Source organism: Rhopilema esculentum, chromosome 2 (assembly GCF_057945365.1).
Source record: "Rhopilema esculentum isolate cy_ngs chromosome 2, ASM5794536v1, whole genome shotgun sequence".
Lineage (NCBI taxonomy): Eukaryota > Metazoa > Cnidaria > Scyphozoa > Rhizostomeae > Rhizostomatidae > Rhopilema > Rhopilema esculentum.
This window is the reverse complement of record NC_142816.1, coordinates 5,966,482-5,987,678: the sequence shown is the minus strand read 5'-3', so window position 1 is coordinate 5,987,678 and position 21,197 is coordinate 5,966,482. Positions and strand designations below refer to the sequence as shown.

General features: G+C 35.4%; 5 protein-coding genes across 6 annotated transcripts; 1 reads left to right on the top strand and 4 right to left on the bottom strand.

Moving 5' to 3' along the window:
* Positions 1 to 1,434: 1,434 nt before the first annotated feature.
* Positions 1,435 to 5,069, bottom strand: LOC135695404 (apoptosis regulator BAX). Of its 2 annotated transcripts, none has more exons than XM_065214487.2 (4): positions 4,886 to 5,069; positions 3,962 to 4,307; positions 3,284 to 3,587; positions 1,435 to 2,943 (listed from the first exon to the last, which is right to left on the bottom strand). In XM_065214487.2, exons 2-4 carry the CDS (start codon positions 4,243 to 4,245, stop codon positions 2,839 to 2,841), a joined length of 693 nt encoding a protein of 230 aa, XP_065070559.1. In that variant the 5' UTR covers positions 4,246 to 4,307; positions 4,886 to 5,069; the 3' UTR covers positions 1,435 to 2,838. The 2 variants fall into 2 exon arrangements, with proteins under 2 accessions (XP_065070559.1, XP_065070560.1); XM_065214488.2 differs by having other exon boundaries at positions 4,940 to 5,016.
* Positions 5,070 to 6,669: 1,600 nt separating this feature from the next.
* LOC135695406 (large ribosomal subunit protein bL28m) lies at positions 6,670 to 8,857 on the bottom strand. The gene is made up of 2 exons (XM_065214491.2): positions 8,544 to 8,857; positions 6,670 to 7,171 (listed from the first exon to the last, which is right to left on the bottom strand). Exons 1-2 carry the CDS (start codon positions 8,825 to 8,827, stop codon positions 6,811 to 6,813), a joined length of 645 nt encoding a protein of 214 aa, XP_065070563.2. The 5' UTR covers positions 8,828 to 8,857; the 3' UTR covers positions 6,670 to 6,810.
* A 36-nt stretch (positions 8,858 to 8,893) lies between these two features.
* LOC135695405 (uncharacterized) lies at positions 8,894 to 13,972 on the top strand. The gene is made up of 4 exons (XM_065214490.2): positions 8,894 to 9,244; positions 9,905 to 10,012; positions 10,757 to 10,855; positions 11,292 to 13,972. Exons 1-4 carry the CDS (start codon positions 9,009 to 9,011, stop codon positions 11,500 to 11,502), a joined length of 654 nt encoding a protein of 217 aa, XP_065070562.2. The 5' UTR covers positions 8,894 to 9,008; the 3' UTR covers positions 11,503 to 13,972.
* Positions 13,973 to 14,348: 376 nt separating this feature from the next.
* On the bottom strand, positions 14,349 to 16,036 carry LOC135695401 (protein arginine N-methyltransferase 1). The gene has a single exon (XM_065214483.2). The coding sequence runs from the start codon at positions 15,929 to 15,931 to the stop codon at positions 14,381 to 14,383; it is 1,551 nt and encodes a 516-aa protein (XP_065070555.2). The 5' UTR covers positions 15,932 to 16,036; the 3' UTR covers positions 14,349 to 14,380.
* A 121-nt stretch (positions 16,037 to 16,157) lies between these two features.
* On the bottom strand, positions 16,158 to 20,968 carry LOC135695407 (uncharacterized). Its single transcript, XM_065214492.2, has 4 exons — positions 19,089 to 20,968; positions 17,817 to 17,965; positions 16,771 to 16,868; positions 16,158 to 16,442 (listed from the first exon to the last, which is right to left on the bottom strand). Exons 1-4 carry the CDS (start codon positions 19,282 to 19,284, stop codon positions 16,337 to 16,339), a joined length of 549 nt encoding a protein of 182 aa, XP_065070564.1. The 5' UTR covers positions 19,285 to 20,968; the 3' UTR covers positions 16,158 to 16,336.
* Positions 20,969 to 21,197: the final 229 nt, after the last annotated feature.

The window sequence follows — 21,197 nt, the reverse complement described above, 5'->3', positions numbered from 1 at the left end:
CTTGTTCGCTGCTCAATCCTTGCTAATGATGTTTGATAGAGATGAAAATATTATTATTATTTGATAGAGATGAAAATATTATTGTTAAAAGATATGTCCCTTGCCGATATGAGTTCGCGATGCTTGTTGATTTGGGGGTATGCAATTTTGCAATTGATTCCTAGTGTTCCATGTATATGCTACCCACATGTTTTTGTGTCTACTTCGGCCGTAATAGGCTATCAACATCGATGTATTGGTACCTTTAATTGATAGAGAAATTTTTTCAATTTTCACTTTCATACCAAGAACAGAAAAGTTTGAAACAGTTGGGAGCATTGTAAATTTTCCCTTCAAACTTGTTCGGTATAGGAGATTATGATCAAAACAAATTTTCATGAAGATTGTGAAATATTTGCGGTGAAAAATATCAACTTAGTAGTTGCATAATGAAGCAAACAGCTTCTTATAGCAAATGCTTTGAGAAAGTTACTAGTGCGACAACACTGGAGGGAGAATGGGTTAAGGGAAAAGGACCACGCCTTCTTAAATGCTTAAAACTGCCCATTTATAGAATTTCTCATAAGTCCGTTTTTGGGCCCATTGCACAACAGAAAAGTTCTTAAATTTTGTATAACCTTGCATCAGATATGTTGCCAAACTTTCTTTTTGGTTTAGCTAAAGGTATCACCCGCTAATCAATCAACGACAATAGTTATGTTGTGAAGTAAAGAAAGCCACTGACACCTCAAACAGTCGGCTGTAGACCGGTTTCGCCCCATACCAGGGCTCATCAGTACAGCTAGACTGAATGAGGACCTAAAGCCGACCTAGGGCCAGCAATTAGGCTGTCAGTGACAATGCATGTGGGAGGTAATGTTAAAAGGAAAAGAAGTACGCATGAGTCTTAGAGATTCGACAGTCTCTTTAAGCTAGTTATGTTGCTAGGTGTTGGCTTACCGTAAGTCCTAGAATAAGCCTCGGGGCTTATTTCGCAAAAAAGTATTTTTTGGTGGGGGCTTAATCGAGGGGACGGCTTACTCGAAAGTGGGGGCTCTTTTAGCAGCAGACTAAAATATTACCAGGGCAAACATTTTTGTTCTATTTCAAAGTACAGCTATCTCCGAAACATAAAACTGTAACAAATTGAAAGACAATGGCAACTTCTCTCGTTGAAAAGTTACTCGAAAAGATGGACAAATATAAGAAGTTAGATGAAATTGTTCAATGTGCAAAAAATAACTTTGATAAGTTAGAAAAGTAACGATAAATGAAAGTTTTTTTCTGAAAATTAATTTGCCCCCTATGGGGGCTTACTCGAGGTTGGGGACTTATTCAACAAAAAAATACTTTTGAGTGGAGCTTATTCAAAGGAGGGCCTATCCGAAGGTGGGGGCCTATTTGAGGACGCAATGTAATTGAAAATCTTGGTAAAGTGAAATATCAGTAGGTAAAAACCTTTTAATAACAATCTAATTTATGATTCTATAATACTACATTGCAAAATATTACATTCATACAACTATATGAAGAAAAGGTGCTTTTCAATACTCAAACAAACATGAAACACTAATCTTCTTAGTAAGTGCAATTTCTTCTTTACAATTATCAAAAGCTAACTGTGACGCATTGATAAACCTTTGACTGACTAGTTATTTGCTGTTAGCACAGGGCACGTGCCACTGATCCTAAACTGGAGGGGCCATCAGAATGTAAAGAATGTTTCTTCTTACTCCTTCTCTCCTTCTAGCCCCAAAATTGTAAACTCATTGCTTACACTGTTTAAATAGGTTACTTTCCTTCAATATATTTGTTGTTATTTAGAGGCTTATATAAAGAAACGAGTTAAGCTTGTGAAAAAGTAGGGAGGCCATGGTGCCTCTGACACCCCCCCCCCCCAGTGGCACATGCCCTGAAGCAATCATGTTTTATGGTGTCCTACTCATGGTCTACTGTATTTCCTCTAATGAATGCTGCCCTCTATTGAATACCACACCTTCAGCCGACCATTTGGAAAAAATGCCGCCCTCTGATAAACGCTGCCCTCTACTGAACGCCGCATCTTGAAAAGCTGTGTTCATTAGAAAACACATCACTATTTGAAAGCTATGAAAGTTTTTATATCATAGTGACGAGGACTCTGACGGAGACAAGGATATTGACATTCATTGACATTTCCATAACGTGTAGATATATTTTGTAAACTTTCAAAAATTGTTCACACAATCTTTATTACGTGTTTTGGGGAAAAGAAAACATTGTTTAAAGTCTGTTTTTATGTTTTTCATTGCATTTTTCATTTGAAAAACTTTTCATTTTGAATTAAATGCCGCTCTGCACTGAACACCGCATCCAAAACTTGGAGTTCGTAATAAACGCAGCAGTGTTCTTTAGAGGAAATACGGTATGCTAAAAACAGAACGACCAAAAGACAAGCTGAACGTAAACAAGAAAAAACATCTTGTTTTAAACAGAGGTTATAATCATAAAAGCTTTAGCCAACTCATTTGGAACCTAGCAAAAGTAAAGATGTTTTAGTTACTAGAAATAGGGATTTTTCTTAGGCTCTGACATAATAGTTGATTCCTGTTCTGTTCTGCTTGATCTTTTGTTGTTCCCTCTTCTAGTAAAAACACTTACTTGTCCACAGACAAGCCCTTGACCTTCTAAGGCCTATTAGACAGACATTTACTCTTGACAGCTTGAACCACCAAGTAGTTAGCTGCATTTAGAGGCAAAAGGAATGCACTACACTCCTTTATCACCACCAGTAGCCCATATAAAATTTACAAAACCTATTTGTATCATGTTCATAGTCTTTAGAAATATTAGCTTAAATAATTTGTGCAATGTCAGTATTTATTTCTGCCGCATCCAAAACACTAGAGCTGTTACTGCACATCCTGCAAGGAAAACTCCAATCATTTGTGCAGAAGTTGAACCAAAATAACTTATACAGGTGTCCTGCAACAAAGAAAAGTGAAAGCTTAGAAAAAGGCAAGTGCTTCACAAACAAATGTAGCCACAAACAAAAATCTTTGCTTTATTTATTGAAATAAATGAAACTTAATTATTTCAAAATTGCTTACTAAGCAGTGATAGCAACCCCTTAGCTCCCCCCAGTATTAGCCTTGTTTAGAAAAACCCACAATATCTATATTTGTAGATACTATTTCAGAGCTTTGCACAAACATTTAAAAGAAAATATTCTGGGTAGGTTAAGAAGAAATAAAGAAAAGTGGCAAGAGTCTGAAGAAAACTTCTTTGTGGTTCAAAAGATCCACACTTAAAAAACATTACTCACCCAGCCTCCAAACTGTGCAATCCATGTTACTAGCTTTTCACTTATGAAACGCAGAATCCATTTTATAATTGTCTTCAACAAACCACCTTCAAACAGAAGCTTTAACCCTAGTTTATAGCCAAGATACAATAGTGTCACAATTCTGCCCCAGTTGATAACTCCATCTCGAAATATCTCTGATGCAATGGAAGCAAATGTTTCATATACATTGTCCATTGTTACAGTCAATCGATCCATTAATAAATTCAGTTCCTGGTTGTTCACCATATCATCTCCAATCTGCCTCAAAGCTTGTGCGGTGGCTCTAGAAAATGAATACTCTTCTTATAAAAATGATTTAGAAAACACAATAAAAATTTAAAAATATCATAATAAAGAAAATCTTATTTTTTTTATTTTGTACCAGACAACTTGAAAGCTTGTCCACAGAATAGCAAAATTATCCAAGTCTTCTAGAAAAAGGCTGAAATATGGCCAGTTAAGATCTGAATGTTGATATCTAATGTATATGACTATTGTTTATGACAATTGAAAGTCTTGGCATCATATCTATTACTTAATCATATTATTTATTATTATATATCATAACTATTATTATTTATGGTAAAAGAGGAATAACAGATCCAATTTGGGATATGACCAGTTTCTATAAAAATATATGCTGTCAAGCTAAAGTACCTTTTAACATTCTGGCTAGAATCTCTTAAATAGTCAGGGACCTGAAAACCATCCTCATCCAAACGATCTGCAATGAAAGATGACACATATCCTGTAGCTTCCTGCATCACTTCATCCACTGTGCTAACGTCCCTATGAAAAACTCTTTCCCGATATGTCCTTTGCCTCACTGACCTAGGCCTGACAGGAGAATCAGTTTCATCATTTCCATCTTCATTCTCCTCATCAACATCACGCGACTGTGCTTCATCTCTGTCTGGTCCTCTGTTGACTGGAGGACCCATGTTTCTTTTCTTCAAAAGTCAAAAACCAATCTGTTCTTTTAGAAGAAATTGTTTGTTTTTACCTAGTGAGGAAAAAATCAGCATATGAATGTGGGTTTTTAATGTACATAGCAAATTTGAATTTTAAAATACAGTTATCAAAATAGTCTCGAACAAAAACCAAATGTAACTACCATCAGTTGAGTGGACCATCAGGCATTCAAAAAGTATGATTTCTTGTTAACTATTGCTTTATATGAAGGTTTTAGTTAAAGTGCTTATGAAATACTAAATATTACAACTTATTTATCCAATGGAAGGTTCAGGGTTATTTCGAATTTGTTTCACAAAGAAAGGATTGGGAAGTGAGTCATCTACAGATGCCTGATTACTGTTTGGATACCGGAAAATGCGGTCAAAAAAGGGCATTTACATTGTTATTAGAAATAAAATATAAAAAACGAAAAGATTTAAGAATCTTATTATCTCAAAAGGTACTTTAGTTCCATATTTTGAGTTCAAATCTGCATCTTGCCGGCACGCCGATACATACTTATGTGGGCCTAAAAAGTCAGACATCTGCTATCACTAATAAATAAGCCTTCTAAAGCAAACCGAAGCTTCTGATCCAACTGGAAATGATAGTACTTAACCTACTTACAGTTTTTTAACAAAATACTCCTTGTGACTGCTCTCTATAAATTTATTATCTTACAGAAGTTCTCGCTTGACAACTGATCGTCGGTACTTTCCAACTTTCTTCAAAGGGGAATCCGTAACCTCGTTGTTGTATTGAGGCCACAAGGTAATTTCGCCATCATCGACATCCGTCTAGACATCAACTGTATGACGTCACGAAAATAGTACCCCAGACGGGATTCGTATCCAGAATGATACCTTTATTTGTAACTTTAACTTATAAATCAGCTTGTAATTTTCTGCCAAGCCAATCGTAAATTTCTGCAGGATCTAGAAGACCAATAATGAAAAATCAATGAAAGCCCTGTTTGCCTCTTGCTTAAAAGAACATGTTGAGTCCATGACAAATGCATGTTGTGTCCATGGTGTGATTGTTTTTAGCTGTGGCACATTGCCGTATAAAGCGAAAATCTAAATCTTTGTATGGAACATACCTAACAATTGCCCCCCCCCTCAAAAAAGCCCCCATCGAATAAGCCCCCACCCTAGAACTACAAACTGTCAATAAGACCCCCCTCCCTCGAATAAGCCCTCACTGCTACCGTAGATTCTCTAATTGGACCCCTCAATTTGATGATTTTTGCCATCTGAAGTTGCCTATGGCGTTTTGTTGAATTACCACAACGAATTCATACTTTTGGTATTAATTAATTAAATTCTCATACAGAAATTCCTACTAAAATAAACGATATATTTTAATAATGTTTCCTTAATGTCTACAATAATATTATAAGTCCCCCCTCAAATAAGCCCCCATCCAAAAATATCAAAAATAAATAAGGGCTAATTCGTGGATTCACGGTATACCTGAAAAATCACTCCTGTCCCCTGTGGGCAAAAATATAACTTATAGCATTGTTTGAATGCAATATGTTGATGACAGTCTCCTTTCCAGTGGTGACGCCAAGGGGGTTATAGGGGGGTAGTTACCCACCTCCCCCACTTTTGTCAAAATATATGGATTCTTTGGATACGGACACAGTCTACATAATTCTACTAAAAATCGATTTAAAAACTCTATTTCCTGAAACATTCCCTATTGATGAAACTAAGAAGGCTGAGAACAAATTTTTAAAATGTCTACTTAAAGGTAATGTGTCCGTATAAAAGGACTGCGTATACCCAACTTGTCAAGCCATTCATTAAAATAACGGCTTGCAATTGGTTAGTATTCTTGCGATGCAAAACTGCTCACATGAAAAGCTAACCTCACAGCAGGGTAAATAAACAGAACGACCGTGATGGCTGGGGTGATGATATGAAAAATCACATGTTCCTGAAAACTCTCGCAGAGCCACTTGCTTTAGCTGGACACATTACCTTTAAAAAAAATTAAGGAAAGTGCTTGGGAAAGTGATGTTTGTGTTGAATTGGGAACCAAAGAAACTCATTCAATTTTTGAAATTCTTTGCTGCTCATAGAACATTTAGAGAATTGCACAGATTGATTTCATTTATGTAATTTTTTAAAGATAACTGCCAAATAAAAACCTATAATCACTGCTTAAATTTTAGAATCCTCTCATCTTTATTCAATGTAAACAATATTACAGTAAAAAATGCAAATGTGAGACACAGATACTCTATTTATAGAAACTTTGGCACACATTGCAAAAGCTAACAATGAAATTGCAATTAATACAGCTCATGCCCATGGGCAGTTTAAGAAATTTTGCTGATTTGACATGGAATGACCCAGCAACCTGGCTTCAACAAAATTACATGAAAGACAGAGAAAAACTTGCTATAACACTAAAGACAATTTAATGATATAGAACTGGCTAGCCTAATACATGATCTTCATTAATCTGACAGAAATCAAGTTTCAAGAGGCACAAAGTTATTGCTGGTTCAATCATACATACAAAATTTATCAATCAACACCAACTCAGCAAAATATCATCTGCTTTCTACAGCCTCTATAATCAAAGTAAAACCTATTTGTATGTTCTTTTTTAACTGGAATGCGTTTATCTACAGGATCCTTTGGTCCAACTTCTTCTTTTATCTCATCTAAAGTCCTTCCTTCTTCTAGACCTTGAAGAACTTTTCGCATATAAAGTTTCAGCTCCATTCCTTTCCTGGACCTCATTTTATTTGGATGCGTCTTTAGAATATACCTGTCAAAGCCACCAGCATTGTCTATGCATTTTAAAGCATGTACTGTCACTTTTAATGTGAACTTCTCATCTAGAATCTTGCTGTATAGAGTAGCTGTTTGTAAATTGGGCCTCCAGAGTCTGTTCACTCTGTATAAAAAGAAGACACATACAAGTGAATACCTACTGAATTGTTTTCCTCTGGCATCAATTTGTCTTTTTATTTCTAAAAAATTTTCATAAAATGAACCTGGTGCACTTCTAAAGTCCAGGATTCCAAAGTTAACTGGCAATTACATAAAACTTTATGAGTCCAAACTGGCATGTCAGATTATTTGCAAAAGTTCTGCCAAGCAATGTTTGTGTGCTATTGTTGACTCATTTACACAAATTAGGGTGTTAAAGATGATGGCTGACAATTGATTGATGGTATGAGTGAAACAGAATTTTGAGCAAACTTAGCAAAACATTAACAGGTTATATGACTCTATTGATAGTCTATGAAAGCACCATATGCTATCGTTTCGTATAAAGTTACCTATTTAGGACCTAAAAATGCAGAGCGGAACATTACTGCATTAGCGCCAAAAGCTACACCCCAGATACTAGAAAAGGTCCTTCCCCCTGCCCCTGGTCAGAAATTACAAAAGCATATTGTTGAAACGAATACATGAGATGTGGTGCATATATAATATATGCAAAATCAAGCACCTTATTTAATGTCATTTTTTTAAGTACCCATGCTTGAAGTGGTTCATAAAGTCCAAAGGAATAATGGCTGCAAACATGCAAGCCTACCTAACTGGAAACTTTGTTTCTTGCATAAATAAGTTTACTTAGAAAATTTAAGACTGCACATCTGAAATTGTTAGTTACTTTTATAGTTCACAATGTTGTTATTATCTAGGGATTTGGGTTGCCAAAATGCAAAAGCGTGCAGATGTATGGTGGCCCAGAAGTGTCACTGTTGGGTAAGTCATGTGATACAATTATTGCCAGTCTCTTTTCAATGTTGATAGACGCAAAGTTCTTGATGTGGCGAATTTGCATTTGATGTATTTGTGTTTGATGTGATGAATTTTCATTTGATGTGACACTTACGTTTTGGGCGACCATATAGATATGTGTACAGGCAATATATTGCAAGCCCACAACAAAGTTTCAAGTCTGGCGTGCCTGCTTAGGCTTATTCTTTGAATAGTGAAAAACATGGAACCATTCCTTCAATAGCGACCCTACCCCCCCCCCCCCCCACAGTTTATAATAAACCAATTTGAGTATACAATAATTTGATATTCGTACCAAATTCAGGGCATGTAGGCAAGGCAGCTGATCCTATGTCTGCTGACAAATTTTAAAAATTGCAGGTACAACAAGGATATTTTTCGTGGCTCAAAGAGAGAATGTAGGGCAAAGAAAATTGCTAATCTTGGGAGAATGAAAGAGGTTTTACATTCATTTTCTTGATAAGAGGACGTGTACTACAAATAAGATTAACATTCAGCGGAAGCTAGAAACTTACTTCTTTCCTGACCACGTTTTATAATGTCCAAAGATTATTCCTTTACCATGCCAGAGACCTTCATGTGCTTCGGGCGGGTAATACAACCCTTTCGTTTTCATCGGAATTCTTTTCTCAGGATCAAATCCTTCCAAAGATCCTTTTGGGTAAAAAAACCCATTCCGTTTAACAACACCACCTCTTGCATCTCTTATTATCCCTTCTGGTTCTGGTGGATAATACCAACCTTTGTAATAGCCACGAAACTTGGCAAAATTATTGAAAACCCGGCCTAGCGAAACCATTTTGTTAGACTCAGTCCATTTAGCCTCAATGTAAATACGAGGCCCATGCAATTCAATGACGAAATTAATGAGAAATCACCACTTTTTCGAAGGTCAACATTTCAGGAAGAAGGAGAGTATCACGAGTTTTGTATAAAGTTTTACTGAGGTCGTATGAAATGTGACAGAAAACCTCTTGAAAATGGACTGTCTATGCCATATTGTATGTCCATGTTTCAGTGGAGGAGGGAGGGGTAACCCAGAAAGCGATTTTGATGTTATTCCCGAAAAGGGAGATTATTTTGGTGAAACAAACTTCAGAGGTGCCAAACATGGTCATGGTGCTTTTTCGTTTCCTAACGGAGATATGTATGAAGGGCAGTGGAAGGATGACAAAATGCACGGATTTGGAGAGTACAGGTTTAGCAACGGAGAAATGTAAGCTGTCTATTAAGCTAGCACTGTGTCTTTGTTATTACAAGCTTTTGTCACTATGTCTACGTGCGTAATGCTTTGTTTGTGAAAAGGGTTACAGGTTGCCTTGTATGGCGTTGATATATGATTTATCATTGAAAGATATTATTGAAGGAAGCAATACTATTCGTTAATGTGTTGGTCTTACTGAATAACCCGTATTGCAGCAAGAATATTGCAAAATGATTCCTACAGAAACTTCCTCTTTTGCAAGTCTAAGGTCTTGAAAGCAATCAGCCTTTTAGTGAAAAACTTTCTGAACAATATGTATCAATGTAGTATTTAAATAAGATTTAGCATAATTTATGTAAAATCAACATTATATTACAGAGTAAGTTAATTAATCAAAGAGGAAGTTTAATTTCAAAATTGCAGGTTACGTTGCTAAAGTCTGCTCTTGTGAAATTGATAAATGCATTGATAAAATTTGATAGAGCCTGCAAATGTCTTTCCCCCTCTCTTTTTCAATTTATCAAACTACAAAGTTATTGGGCATCTAAAAATGTGTCCTATTTCACTTAAAATGTTTCTTTACATTTCAAAGTCATGATTGTATACAAAAATGCACTACTTTTTCGCCTTACCGTTACAAATTTAAAATGAAACTTAATTTTACTTGACTAGATTGAATGGTTATTTTGAAAAAGGAAAATTTGTTGGAAATCCACCAGCTGAAGTTGAAAAGCAGTTAAATTCACATAAGACACGCCCACTCACACCAAACTCTATTTTGTAAGTACATTTTCTTTCACATTGGCTCATAAACCCAGAAATGCCACAGAAGTACTAATTATTTATTTTCAGCTTTATATTTTTGCTCTACCAAAATCTTTTTTCATTTTTTAAAAAAATTGTTCATTCTGCAATTATTTTGACTATTCTTTCTTACCATGTCTCTTCTTGTGACTCATTTATATTGAAGCTTTTACATTATTTATGTTTTCTTTTTTCCGCACTAGACAATCTCTGTTTGGATAAATGATAGACATAATCATAAACCATTTAAGACTTTTTACCATTCTATTTTAACCATTTAACCCTAAAACCATTCCATTCATATATAGACTTTTCAAATGTTTATTCAAAGACACTCAACAGATACAAAAATGGCTTTGAGCCATCTGCCAATCAATATTAGCGAATCAGTAAGCCTGTGATCTGAGCAGCACAACCTGCCTCAACAAGATGATTAGTCTTCTATTACCAGCTGAATACCTAACATAACAATAGTCCTATTGTATACTCCAAACAATGGAAATAAAATGGCCATCAAAATGCATATAATGTGAGGACTTCAATATCTGTTTCTACATTTAGAAAAACTAGCTTTTTACCTGAATATCTTATCCTGCATTTTAAAAGGAAATTTAAGTTTATTTTAAGGACACACAGAAAGCATTCTTTAACAATATTGTCATTATTGTCATTTTTACATACTCAGATTGCATTGATATGATAAAACCATTGTTTTGAAAGGGTGGATCAGAAACCAACAAAGGTGAAGCATAATGAAGCAAGCTATTCTTTTGCAAGAGTAGTTGGAAATCTGAAGCAAAACATCGAAAAGAAAGGGAAGTAAGTTGTGAAAGCTTGTCTTCATGTATTTGAAAGCGAGAGGACTATGAAAGGACAACAGAAACAACAAAGCTATAAATGTGGGCAATATATCTTGTGCATTTGGAAATATGAAGTATGATTGGTCATTTAGGATTGAAAAAATGTTGGACTAAATACATTGTTTCAACTATCTTTTAGAATATTTGAGTGAACAGTGAGTGCGATTGAAGGAAAATTTGTTAAGCCCCATATTTTTCTTATTTTGGAATTATGTGCCCACAAAACCAGATTGCCAAATTATCCATAATAAAATAAGCATTTTAATGACCTGTTATGATGATGTTCTATTGTTGTATCGCTCTGAGTGTATTTTCTGTCTTGCCAAATGATTCAAAATGATGCTCAGAAACATAAAATTAATTTGTTTTAAATTTGTTCCAAATTTCCATACCAGAAAAGCAGAAAGTAAAGATGGCACAGACCATGAAGTAAGGAGTCCACTTCTTCATCATGAAAATGCCAACAACAGGATAAATTATGAAGCATTACAGGGTTCGGCAGACCCAAGAATCGCAGCACAGATTGCCATGGAGAGGGAAAGAAAACAAAGAGAACGCCAAGAAAGGGTACAGAGGATGAGGGATAAGTACAACATCCGCTCATAGAATCTTCAAAAAGAAAATAATTTTCTAATGATTTAAAAGTAGTTTTCAAATGCAAGCATACAATATTTCAAGAAACCTTCAAGAAACTTTCATCAGGATACCGTCCTTTACTTTCCCAACCATGTGGGAAAGCCTTTCCCAACTGACTTTCCCAACTGTGGGAAAGTCATATGAAGTACTAGCTCTAGGGTGCAACATCATTACTCCAGCAAGTGAGAGTATGAATTTACATCATCAAATTGTGGAAATCATACCAGATCACCCCAAACAAAACTGGATTTTAGTCAACAAGGATCTTTGTATATAAGTCTGCCTCTTATTTGGAATTTCATTAAAGGACAAGTGACACGCTTTTGGCGCCAAATTTTGTATTCCTTTTAACTCAAAGTAAAATACTGTATGAGAGTGTTGTTGAAATATTATTTTTTCTGATTTCATTTTCCTACTTAAAAAACCCTTTTCAAATTATGGCGGGAAATGAATCACGTGACACCATGACATAGATTGTGATAATTTGTTATTGCTGCTACTGGTATACAGTAGAATATTAACGTTTACAACACGCTTCTAAGCGAATTCAGTTCGTCTGGACCTGTTGCGTCGTGTTTCGTAAACTCTCTATTAATGACAGGAAAATTCCGAGTTATCACAATGTACGTCATAGGGTCACGTGATAAAAAGCAAAATCACACCCCCTGCGCCCCCTGATTAGAATTTTTTGTTCTAAACCAAAAAAACTTACTTATAAATGATGATCTATAAGTTAATGAAAAGAAAAGATAGGGTGAAAAGTGTGTCACTTGTCCTTTAAGCTTATACTTCAATTTCCTTTTTCAATTATCTTGGGTCAAAAGTCAGTAAATTTTTGCATCACCTAAGAGCTCTTTGGTTCTTGTTGTTAATTAAAGAAAAATCTTATAAAAAATCACATCACACTACTTTTTTTCAGTTATTTGATAACACATTTATGACATTCTCACAAAGGAAGAGGGCCAATAAACATGTTTTATTCTTAAAATGTCTTGCCTTTTCTTGTTAACTTCATAGATGTATGCCTAGTTATTCAAAACATAATTCATTCTGCATTGAGTTTTAATTTTTCATTGATAATTCAATATTTCTTTATAAATACAAACTTGTCTGATAATTCTATTAACACATTTCATCAATAGGTCATTTTGTATTCCCCAGAATTCACCATGTTATTTATCATGTGTTGCTTTTTTACAGTTACAATTTTGCAAATCGTTTTTACATTTTGTATAAAGTTTTTCATTATATTCGAGTGCTGTAAATGACAGTTACAGCTCCTGTATTTGAAAAATAGTTTCTGCCACTGCCATAATGAATTTTAAGTTAGGTATTGAGTCAATTTAGGGAACACTAATATACAAAACTTGGTGAATTGTTTACACCATTTTACTATAATTTTTTACTTCTCAATTTGACATTTCACTTTGTAAACACTCTTTGATACTTTCTGATAAAACAACAAGTCTGTTAATTTTCTAATTAGACATGTACCCAGGAGACAAAAACAGTCACCTTTCATTTTTGGTTTTCTATAACTATGCATCCTTTATGGAAAGTTTCCCTTGATAAAAGCTGCAATCACTGCCAAAATTACTTGGAACACCCAACACTTTACATTGTGCTTTTCTATTTTTCATTTGTTTTCTGGAATACTACTACTTCTGTCCCCCTTTGCCCTTTCCCCCAAAACTTTGTTGAAAGTATAGAAAAATATTCTATAGGAAATCAGCATTTTTCCTGGGGGGAGAAGGGTATGGCTGAATTTGCCTTTGAAAACAGATGTAAGTGTTCCAAAATTTTTGGCAATGATTGTAGCAATATTAAGTGATTAAAATGTTGATGTTAAGGGTTTCTCAGACAAAGTTGAATAATTGGTTTTTCATAGTTATATATCTGCAATTTTGATAGATAATTTTTTATAACATAATTTGTAGGATGTTTGGGAGATAATTTTGATATTGGTTGCCCAAAGGGTGCATGCAAATAAGGGAAAAGGTTTGACAAATATAACTAATGTAACACCAAAATGTTAGTAATTGTTGAAAACTTGTCACCAAAGAAAACATTTTGTCAAAAAACCTAAAAATACATTAAATAAACTGCCCTTATAACTTGATACCCATTTCTGAATTCTGAATCCAATTAAATTGAAATACAACCTAAAAAGTTACAATTTTGAACAAAAATACATTGAATCTCCTCATCCAAATTATTTTGATTGCACCCTTTAGGACTGATTATATATAATAATTAAAGGTCCCTGATGACATATGAGACTTCAGAATAATTTTTCATTTAGCTACGTAATCAAACAGAGAATTTAATATGAATCAATAAGAATATTGATTCTTAGAAGATAGATGATTATAAACCATTATTGCTTCTATTGTTAATTGTTATAAACAATGTTAATGATATATAAAAAACAAAAAAATATTGAAAAATATGTTGGTTTTTTGTTATTTTCCTTTTTCTTGTGGTGATTGATAACTTTAAAAGTATCATGCTCAAAACCTGAGTATATTAAAAAAACAATTTTCAAGCTTTTAACTGAAAATAATGATGCAGTAAACATGCTTTATTTTCTTGCAATTTAACCAGTGATTGAATTGAAAACATGTTCAAAAATTAAATCAAAAACTTTCATATGTATTATAGGCAATTTGATATTTTCATGATCATCTTGTTGCAATCCATAAGAATATATCATGTCAATTTCATTTACCTGACTTCCATAGATTAGATTAGTAATTTTTGTCATTTGAAATTTAATCAGCCACAGAAACCAAATGTTGAAAAAATGAGATCATTGTGCATAATTCGCAAAATGTGAACAATAAATCTTTCAGATTAATGAATACCTTTGCTTCACCAAATCTACATTTTCTTTGCAAATCCTTAGGTCTATTAGCAATGCTCTCTTGTCCTTTGGGTCTCTCTTACAAGAAATTGTCCCATCTAGTGTTTCCCCAGCCAAAACCGCAATCTTCTTCTCAAACAAAAACAAAGTTTGCTTCCAATGGGTTGGTGGTACATCACATCCTGTACTAAAATGGACTGGATTTTGTGTATTTTTAATGAAACCGATATCAAAGAAACCAACCAAACCAGTGCAATGACTGTCTTTAGTAATTTCCAGTTTGAAAGAAGTTTCAAATTCTAGATGTTCAACCTTGACTGTTAAAACATCAAAATGGGCAATTTTAACAGGATTTGAAATCACAGCACTTTCCTTTACAACCTCAATTAAAGGCTCATCCACAGCATACACCTTCATGCAAGACATTTTGTGACCATATACACTGTCCCAGAACTTGATCTTAGCATCCCAAAGCTCTTCATCAGCAATAGCAGTAAGAAACATACCACATTGATCTGGGTAAACAAGACCTCCATCGCACAGGTACTTATCCCTACATCGCAAAACTGAGTCTAACATGCTCTCAAATAGCAAAAAGTAACCCATCCACTCTGATATGATCACATCAACTTTTGTAACACCAGATGGTAATACAATCTTCTCTGCATTGCCTTTGATGACTTTGATGATGTCATCGAGGTTATTTTCTCTGATAATGTCCATTGCTTGGTAAGCAATGTCTGATTGATCAACTGCAATGACAAGTTTTGCTCCTGCTTTTGCTGCAAACATTGACAAAATACCTGTGCCGCAACCAACATCTAGAACAACTTTATCTTTGAAAACACCTGAATTTGACAGAATAAAATCTCTGTATGCCTCTGTTCTTACCTTATCTTTAAGCATTTCTTCATGGATGCCATGGTGCGCATAGGATTCAAAATAAGCATTTCCACCTTCTGGTTTACCACCCGCAACTGTGTCTGCAGAGCTCTCTGGATGCGCGATTAACAACAATCTTTGCATCTCCTTTTTGCAACTTTCCATGTCACTTACTGCTCTTGCAAGGTTGTCTTCTGCCAAAGCAGCTCTTCTTTCTGTATCCCTCAGTTTCTCTAGCAAACCTCGCTTCTCATCATCTTCACCATGAAAACCATTCTGAGATCCTTGTATGGAGACCCCATTGCAGCTTTCAATCAGTCCCTCAAAATCAACTTGTAACAGCCCATCGTCTACGACAACGGGTTTAAGAAATTGATCGTCTTCAAAATCTGACTTCTTCACGCTCTTTATTTCAATTTGACTGATTCCTTTTGCCCTGATGAAGTTTATCAATCGAATGAAGCCATAAAAATCAACATCACTGGACTTGCAAAAACCAATCACATCAAACTGGTGGACATCCTTCATGTGGCCTAAGCATGCATTTGACTGTTGAAATCTGTCTTGGCAAAAAATACACAGTGTTTCACAGACTTCAATACCTTCCTTATCTTCTACATCAGACCATTCTTCATCTGAACTGTGATCTCCCATTATTTTTCTTTTTGAGTTACGTTTTTAGGCGCAGTAAGCGCAAGAAACAAAATGTCTACCACACGTGCGTGCAATCCTTCGAGGCTAGCCTCCATTTCACAGCAACGATACCACTGATCCAGTGAGTGACTGTTACAAAGTGTTTTCTTCAGACAAATTCATTCTAGTTTTCTGTCCAGTAGACAAAAACAAATCAACAAAGCAAAAAGAGACAATTATCTAAAAGTAGATATATTTTGATGAATAAATTTTAGAAAGGTAACAAAATACTTTCGAGCAATTGTCACTTGTTTGTTTGTGATTGTCTAATAGAGAAATAATTGTTTCACTCTTAATCTGGGTAAAACGTTTCCACATTCTCTGGATGTGATTTCTTCTAAACCTCGAAACTTGTTGTTTGTATTTCTAAATTTCTCCACGAATCATTTGCACAAATGTACGATAGTTGAGCTGACCAAGACCATCAACCGGAGCAACCTTCAACATGGCGTTTATTTCTTCATGCGTCATTCTGTAAAATAGAGCATTTAAACTAAAATAGGTGCCAACAGCAGAACATCGGCAGGAGGACACATTTGTTGGTAAAAATCCCATGACTGTGAAAACAAGATTCCTACATGGCCAAAATACATATATTGTCAAAGGAACCAAACTGGACCAATTATTACAACTCCTTGCATAATTATAAACCCGAATTTATATTCAACTGAAGAAATTTTTCTGTGAAAACTTTTCTTCTTACAGCACCGGCAATGTCCGTGTGTATCCATGTATCCTGTTGAATGTCAAGGGTGTTACATAAACAAAGATCAGTTCAACTGATTCTAATACATATATACCTCTCGTATCCGACTGTACGAAGTAATTTGCAGAACTTTTTCACAGGAATAAGACCCGTCCCGTCGACATCAAGAATACTAAAGGCCTGCAGTAGCACCTGTATAACAGGAAAAAATCAAGCAAGTTTGAGATATAAATAACAGTAATAAGAATGACTCTATACCGGTTCGTCATAAAGTGCTCGATGCTGTATAGGCAGAACTGTACATACAATCGACTGATGATCATATTAGGCAAAAAACACGAAGTAGTAACTTAGTAGAATCGTCCTGTTTTATACTCTAAAAGCGTATCTATAACATATATCTGAATGATTTGAAAAAGAGAGAACACCAAAGAAACTGTTGCACTGGAGTAAGAAGTATTTAGACTTAATTTCTTTTTGTTTGATTGTATATGACAACGGAAAATTGGCTGTAAAACAAAAGGAACCTGCTTCAGGGTGTGGCAAATAAAAAATCTGACCACGCCCATAAGTGAAAACATTTTCATTACATTCAGCTGATACCATTAATTAATCAACCAATTTATGTTGATGGATAGAACTTAAAAAATTTTCTATTTTATTGATATATGAGTTGATGAGGATCTCATGGATTGAACAGATGATGAATGAAGAAGTTTTGGCCAAGATTGAAATGGAAAGACAACTGTTGAACACTATCAAGAAGAAGCAATGGGGTTTCATTGGCCCAATGGCATGAATTGAGAAGAGAAGTGGGGGTAAGAAAGGAAGATTATAGAGGCTAAGATGGCCGTCAAGCGAGCAAGAGGAGGGCAAAGGCTGAAGATGCTAGATTGGATGAGGAAGAAGCTGGGTGTTAGAGATGAAAAGTAACTAGGCGAGATTGCAAGAAATAAATGAGGATGGAGGAAGGAAATACCGCCATGAACCGTCTACAGCATTCGATGCCATGATAAAAGAAGAAGAGATCTCGTTTCTGACGTAACTTTCGTAGCACATTCGAACTAAACCTCGTTAAGAAAACTCGTAAATGCTGAATTGGATCGTAAGCCTTTTGGAAGGAATTTGAAGTAAGCCCACCTGAGTATCGTCCATATCTCCAGCTCTAGACGCCATCATGATTGTAAATTTTGAGTGATTCATTGGACCTGACACTTCGTTTAGCATTTCTTCGAGTTTGTTCTCGGCCATATGGGCCCCAAGTGACTCATAAACACCTTTTAAATCGTCTGAAAATCAGTTAAAATCAAATTTAAATAGGTGTAGAGCAAATGAATTCTTACAAAGTCTATAAAACACCTTCTTCAGGTAAGCACCGACGTCATATGATTAACATAAACTCTTCCAAGGTCTGAAAGAAAGTGGTGATGGCATGCAAGCTAGTAGAGCTGGCAAATATAAAGAAGATCCTCTATCCCAAACCTAGACCATGTATCTATGGTTAATGTTATAAACCAAACCAACTTTTCATATTTTTCCATCATGACCTTGTTCAAATTCTCAAAGTACCGGCATCGTTGTTATCAAGACTTTGAGCGTAGAGCTTTCAATACTTTTGTTCAATATGAGGATCTCTATCATCAAAAGTAGAAATTTTAAAAGTAAGGAAAAAGTATTATAATGGAATAAAGTAATACTTGGGATGAAAGCTGGAACGTTTACTGTCCTTTTTGTATTTTAATCATAATCACTGCACTGGGTTTTTTCAATTGACTATATTTTAATGGGCAAATCTTTTTTGAGAGAGGGTTCTGCATGCAGTGCCATGGTGAGAATGAAGTTGTTGAGGGAAGTGAAAATGCTCTTCTAGGGGCAGGTTATCCGCTGCGGCTCTGCCATGTAACAATGTCTGCCGATGAGCTTAAATACTCATTTTGATGCCCCTTTTTGAAAGCAGTTATCAATGTTTGAATTGCTCGTTGCCCAATTAGATTAGTGAGATAATCTATTTGGTGCCTTGTCCTGTCCTCTGAATCCTTTTGGTGCCCGGACCCCGACTATTCTTGTTTACCGTAATGCCTCGGATAAGCGGTAATGCCAGGATGGGCGATTTTCGAGGGAGGCGCTTAATCGAGGGGGGCGCTTCGCTTATTTAAAAAGTAGATTTGGGTGCAAATTGTGTTGTTAATTAATTTTACTTGTTGAATTGCCTTCCAATTATGTTTTCGTTGAAATCAGAAAAAGCGCCGTTTCTGAAGGTTGAAGGATGGGCGCTTATTCGAGGGTTGGGCGCTTATTCAATAACTTCTCCTTAAGGGTGGGCGCTTATTCGAGGGGGCTATTATTTGGGGGGCGCTTGTTCGAGGCATTACGGTAAGGTCGACTCTGCTTCTGAAATATCAAGTTTATTACCTTTGCTTATAATGCCATCTCTGTCCTGGTCAATCATATGAAATGCTTCTCTAAACAACTGGAGACGCACTTGAGACATCGAGTGTGTGGAATGGACAGCATGCAAGGAGCCATCTTTATGAAGCCTCGAAACTGAAGATCTGCTTCTCGTTTGGCCCGGTGGCAAATTTTTGACCTTCTTTTTTGAACTTTTCATATTAAATTTTTTTGCAGTACCTTTTAGCTGCAGTAAAAAACAAACGAATAATAACGAGTTGTTGCAATATCGATTGTCTTCGAAAAATGATCAATCGAATGCATTGTACAATCGAATATGGCAATCGACCATTCCCAGATCATGCCAAACTTTAAACAGGGGTGTAAGGGGAAGTTGGGGGTGCGTGGCTTAATCATTATAGTTAATACCAAAGTGGCAAATTATTTGTTCTTGCTATTGGTTTTGGGATATTTTTGCCATGGCTCTTTGCTTTTTTCAAAGAAATCCACGGGCCATATGGTCCATAATTCTATACCCTAAACATACTAGTCTTACAGTCATTTTCTCAAGTGTTGTAATGTCAGTGGGGCTGTTATTCTCTATCATCTTAGTATCACAGACGGGTTGATAAATGCTAGATTCTGTATTCTTTTGTAAACATTGTTTAAACTTGGTCCAATTTGAATGTGATTTTTTCTCCCCTCTCAAGGATTTTCAAGCTATGTACACAAACATTTCGCTGCATTTCGCAAAAAGCGGTGTTTGAAGCTAAGACGGGAAAAGTTGGGTGCCACACAAATAATAGAAGTTATTTTTCTTAATCTTTTACATTGCTAATGTGAATCTTTCTCTTAATGCCAAGTGAGTTTGAATTCCGCCGAACGAAATCTTTACAAAAACGTATTTTTTGGAATAAATATTGGATTTAGGGAAAATCATAGCCAGTTAATTTTTCCAAATAGATTACAAATAAGACTAGCATGCTAAAGAACAAGTGAATTTCCGCGCAAAGAAAGCAGCGGTCTAGATTTCCTTGCAGTTGAACTAAATGCACTTACTGTGCGATGTGAATAAACAAAACACAACCATGATCAAACTGTTCTTCTTTTGTGGCATAATTTACTATGTTCTATTTTTAAAGCTTTATTTTTTAAAATGTGAATTTTAATCAAAGCTATTTCTATAGTTAATGCTGATCTATTTGCTAAAACTCATTTCTTTTTTGATTAACTACAATACATTTGAAAACGCGCTTGAAAGCAAACGCGGATTTTAATAAATGCAAACGAAAATCCGATCGTTTGAGCCGGGTTTTCATTCAAGAATATTTTATTACTTAATTATAAGTTGCTATGGATCTATTTCAAAATCAGAGCTTTAGTCATTTTAATGGCGTCTATTTGGCTGCCGCGCTCCAATTTGCTGACAATATGGGTGAGCCGTCCTATATTTGCCGATAAATCTGAAAATTTTTCGACAAAGCATCCCTGAATGGCAAAAAATTCTCGTTTCTACAATTAAATTTTCTTACAAGAGATTGAAGTGATTGAGCACTGCAAGATTTGACGAGCAGATTGGGAAGGTTGTAATCGTAAACTAAGACAGAATGTTCAAGAAAATATAAATCATGCTTGTAAGAGGGTGAGGGGTGGGGTACCAGAAAAGCAATAACCGTTTATTGATGAAACTGAATTGATACCTGAACATCGTTATTCGTGGACAGTTGTGATCCAAAGTTCAGAAAACTCCCTTAACCTTCCTCCAGATGAAGTTTCGCCCTAGTTGTCTTTCTCAAAATTTCCTTTCTATCTTAAGATTAAGAATTAAGTATTTAAGTTAAGTCATTTATGATTCTTTCTCAGAAAAAATGAGAAGTTCAAGCAAAATTCCTCTCATTTCATGCATTGGTCATCTGCAAAACTGCTGCATCATTTGGTAACTTTCCTCCGACTCAGAGCCGTGGAAACGTATTTTTTTCTGGACACTGTTCGTTCCATTAATTATGAGGGAGGAGCAGGGGGAGGGAGGAGAAGGGGGAGGGAGGAGCAGGGGGAGGGTGGACCGGAAAAGCATCCCGCTATTTTTAGGAAACTTGCACAAAAATCCCTTCATGAGTGATATTTTTCTGGTTT

Bases quoted from the DNA above. Each gene is read 5' to 3' on its own strand.
- LOC135695404 (XM_065214487.2), bottom strand. From the start codon at position 4,245: ATGGGTCCTCCAGTCAACAGAGGACCAGACAGAGATGAAGCACAGTCG. The intron at 3,588-3,961 runs GTACTTTAGCTT...TTCATTTTCTAG, and splicing joins TCTAGCCAGAATGTTAAAAG to AGCCACCGCACAAGCTTTGA. The intron at 2,944-3,283 runs GTGAGTAATGTT...TCTTTGTTGCAG, and splicing joins TTGCACAGTTTGGAGGCTGG to GACACCTGTATAAGTTATTT.
- LOC135695406 (XM_065214491.2), bottom strand. From the start codon at position 8,827: ATGGTTTCGCTAGGCCGGGTTTTCAATAATTTTGCCAAGTTTCGTGGC. The intron at 7,172-8,543 runs GTAAGTTTCTAG...CTTTTTATACAG, and splicing joins AAAACGTGGTCAGGAAAGAA to AGTGAACAGACTCTGGAGGC.
- LOC135695405 (XM_065214490.2), top strand. From the start codon at position 9,009: ATGGACTGTCTATGCCATATTGTATGTCCATGTTTCAGTGGAGGAGGG. The intron at 9,245-9,904 runs GTAAGCTGTCTA...TTACTTGACTAG, and splicing joins AGGTTTAGCAACGGAGAAAT to ATTGAATGGTTATTTTGAAA. The intron at 10,013-10,756 runs GTAAGTACATTT...TTGTTTTGAAAG, and splicing joins CTCACACCAAACTCTATTTT to GGTGGATCAGAAACCAACAA.
- LOC135695401 (XM_065214483.2), bottom strand. From the start codon at position 15,931: ATGGGAGATCACAGTTCAGATGAAGAATGGTCTGATGTAGAAGATAAG.
- LOC135695407 (XM_065214492.2), bottom strand. From the start codon at position 19,284: ATGAAAAGTTCAAAAAAGAAGGTCAAAAATTTGCCACCGGGCCAAACG. The intron at 17,966-19,088 runs GTAATAAACTTG...ACTGATTTTCAG, and splicing joins AGATGGCATTATAAGCAAAG to ACGATTTAAAAGGTGTTTAT. The intron at 16,443-16,770 runs GTATATATGTAT...TCTATTTTACAG, and splicing joins CGTACAGTCGGATACGAGAG to AATGACGCATGAAGAAATAA.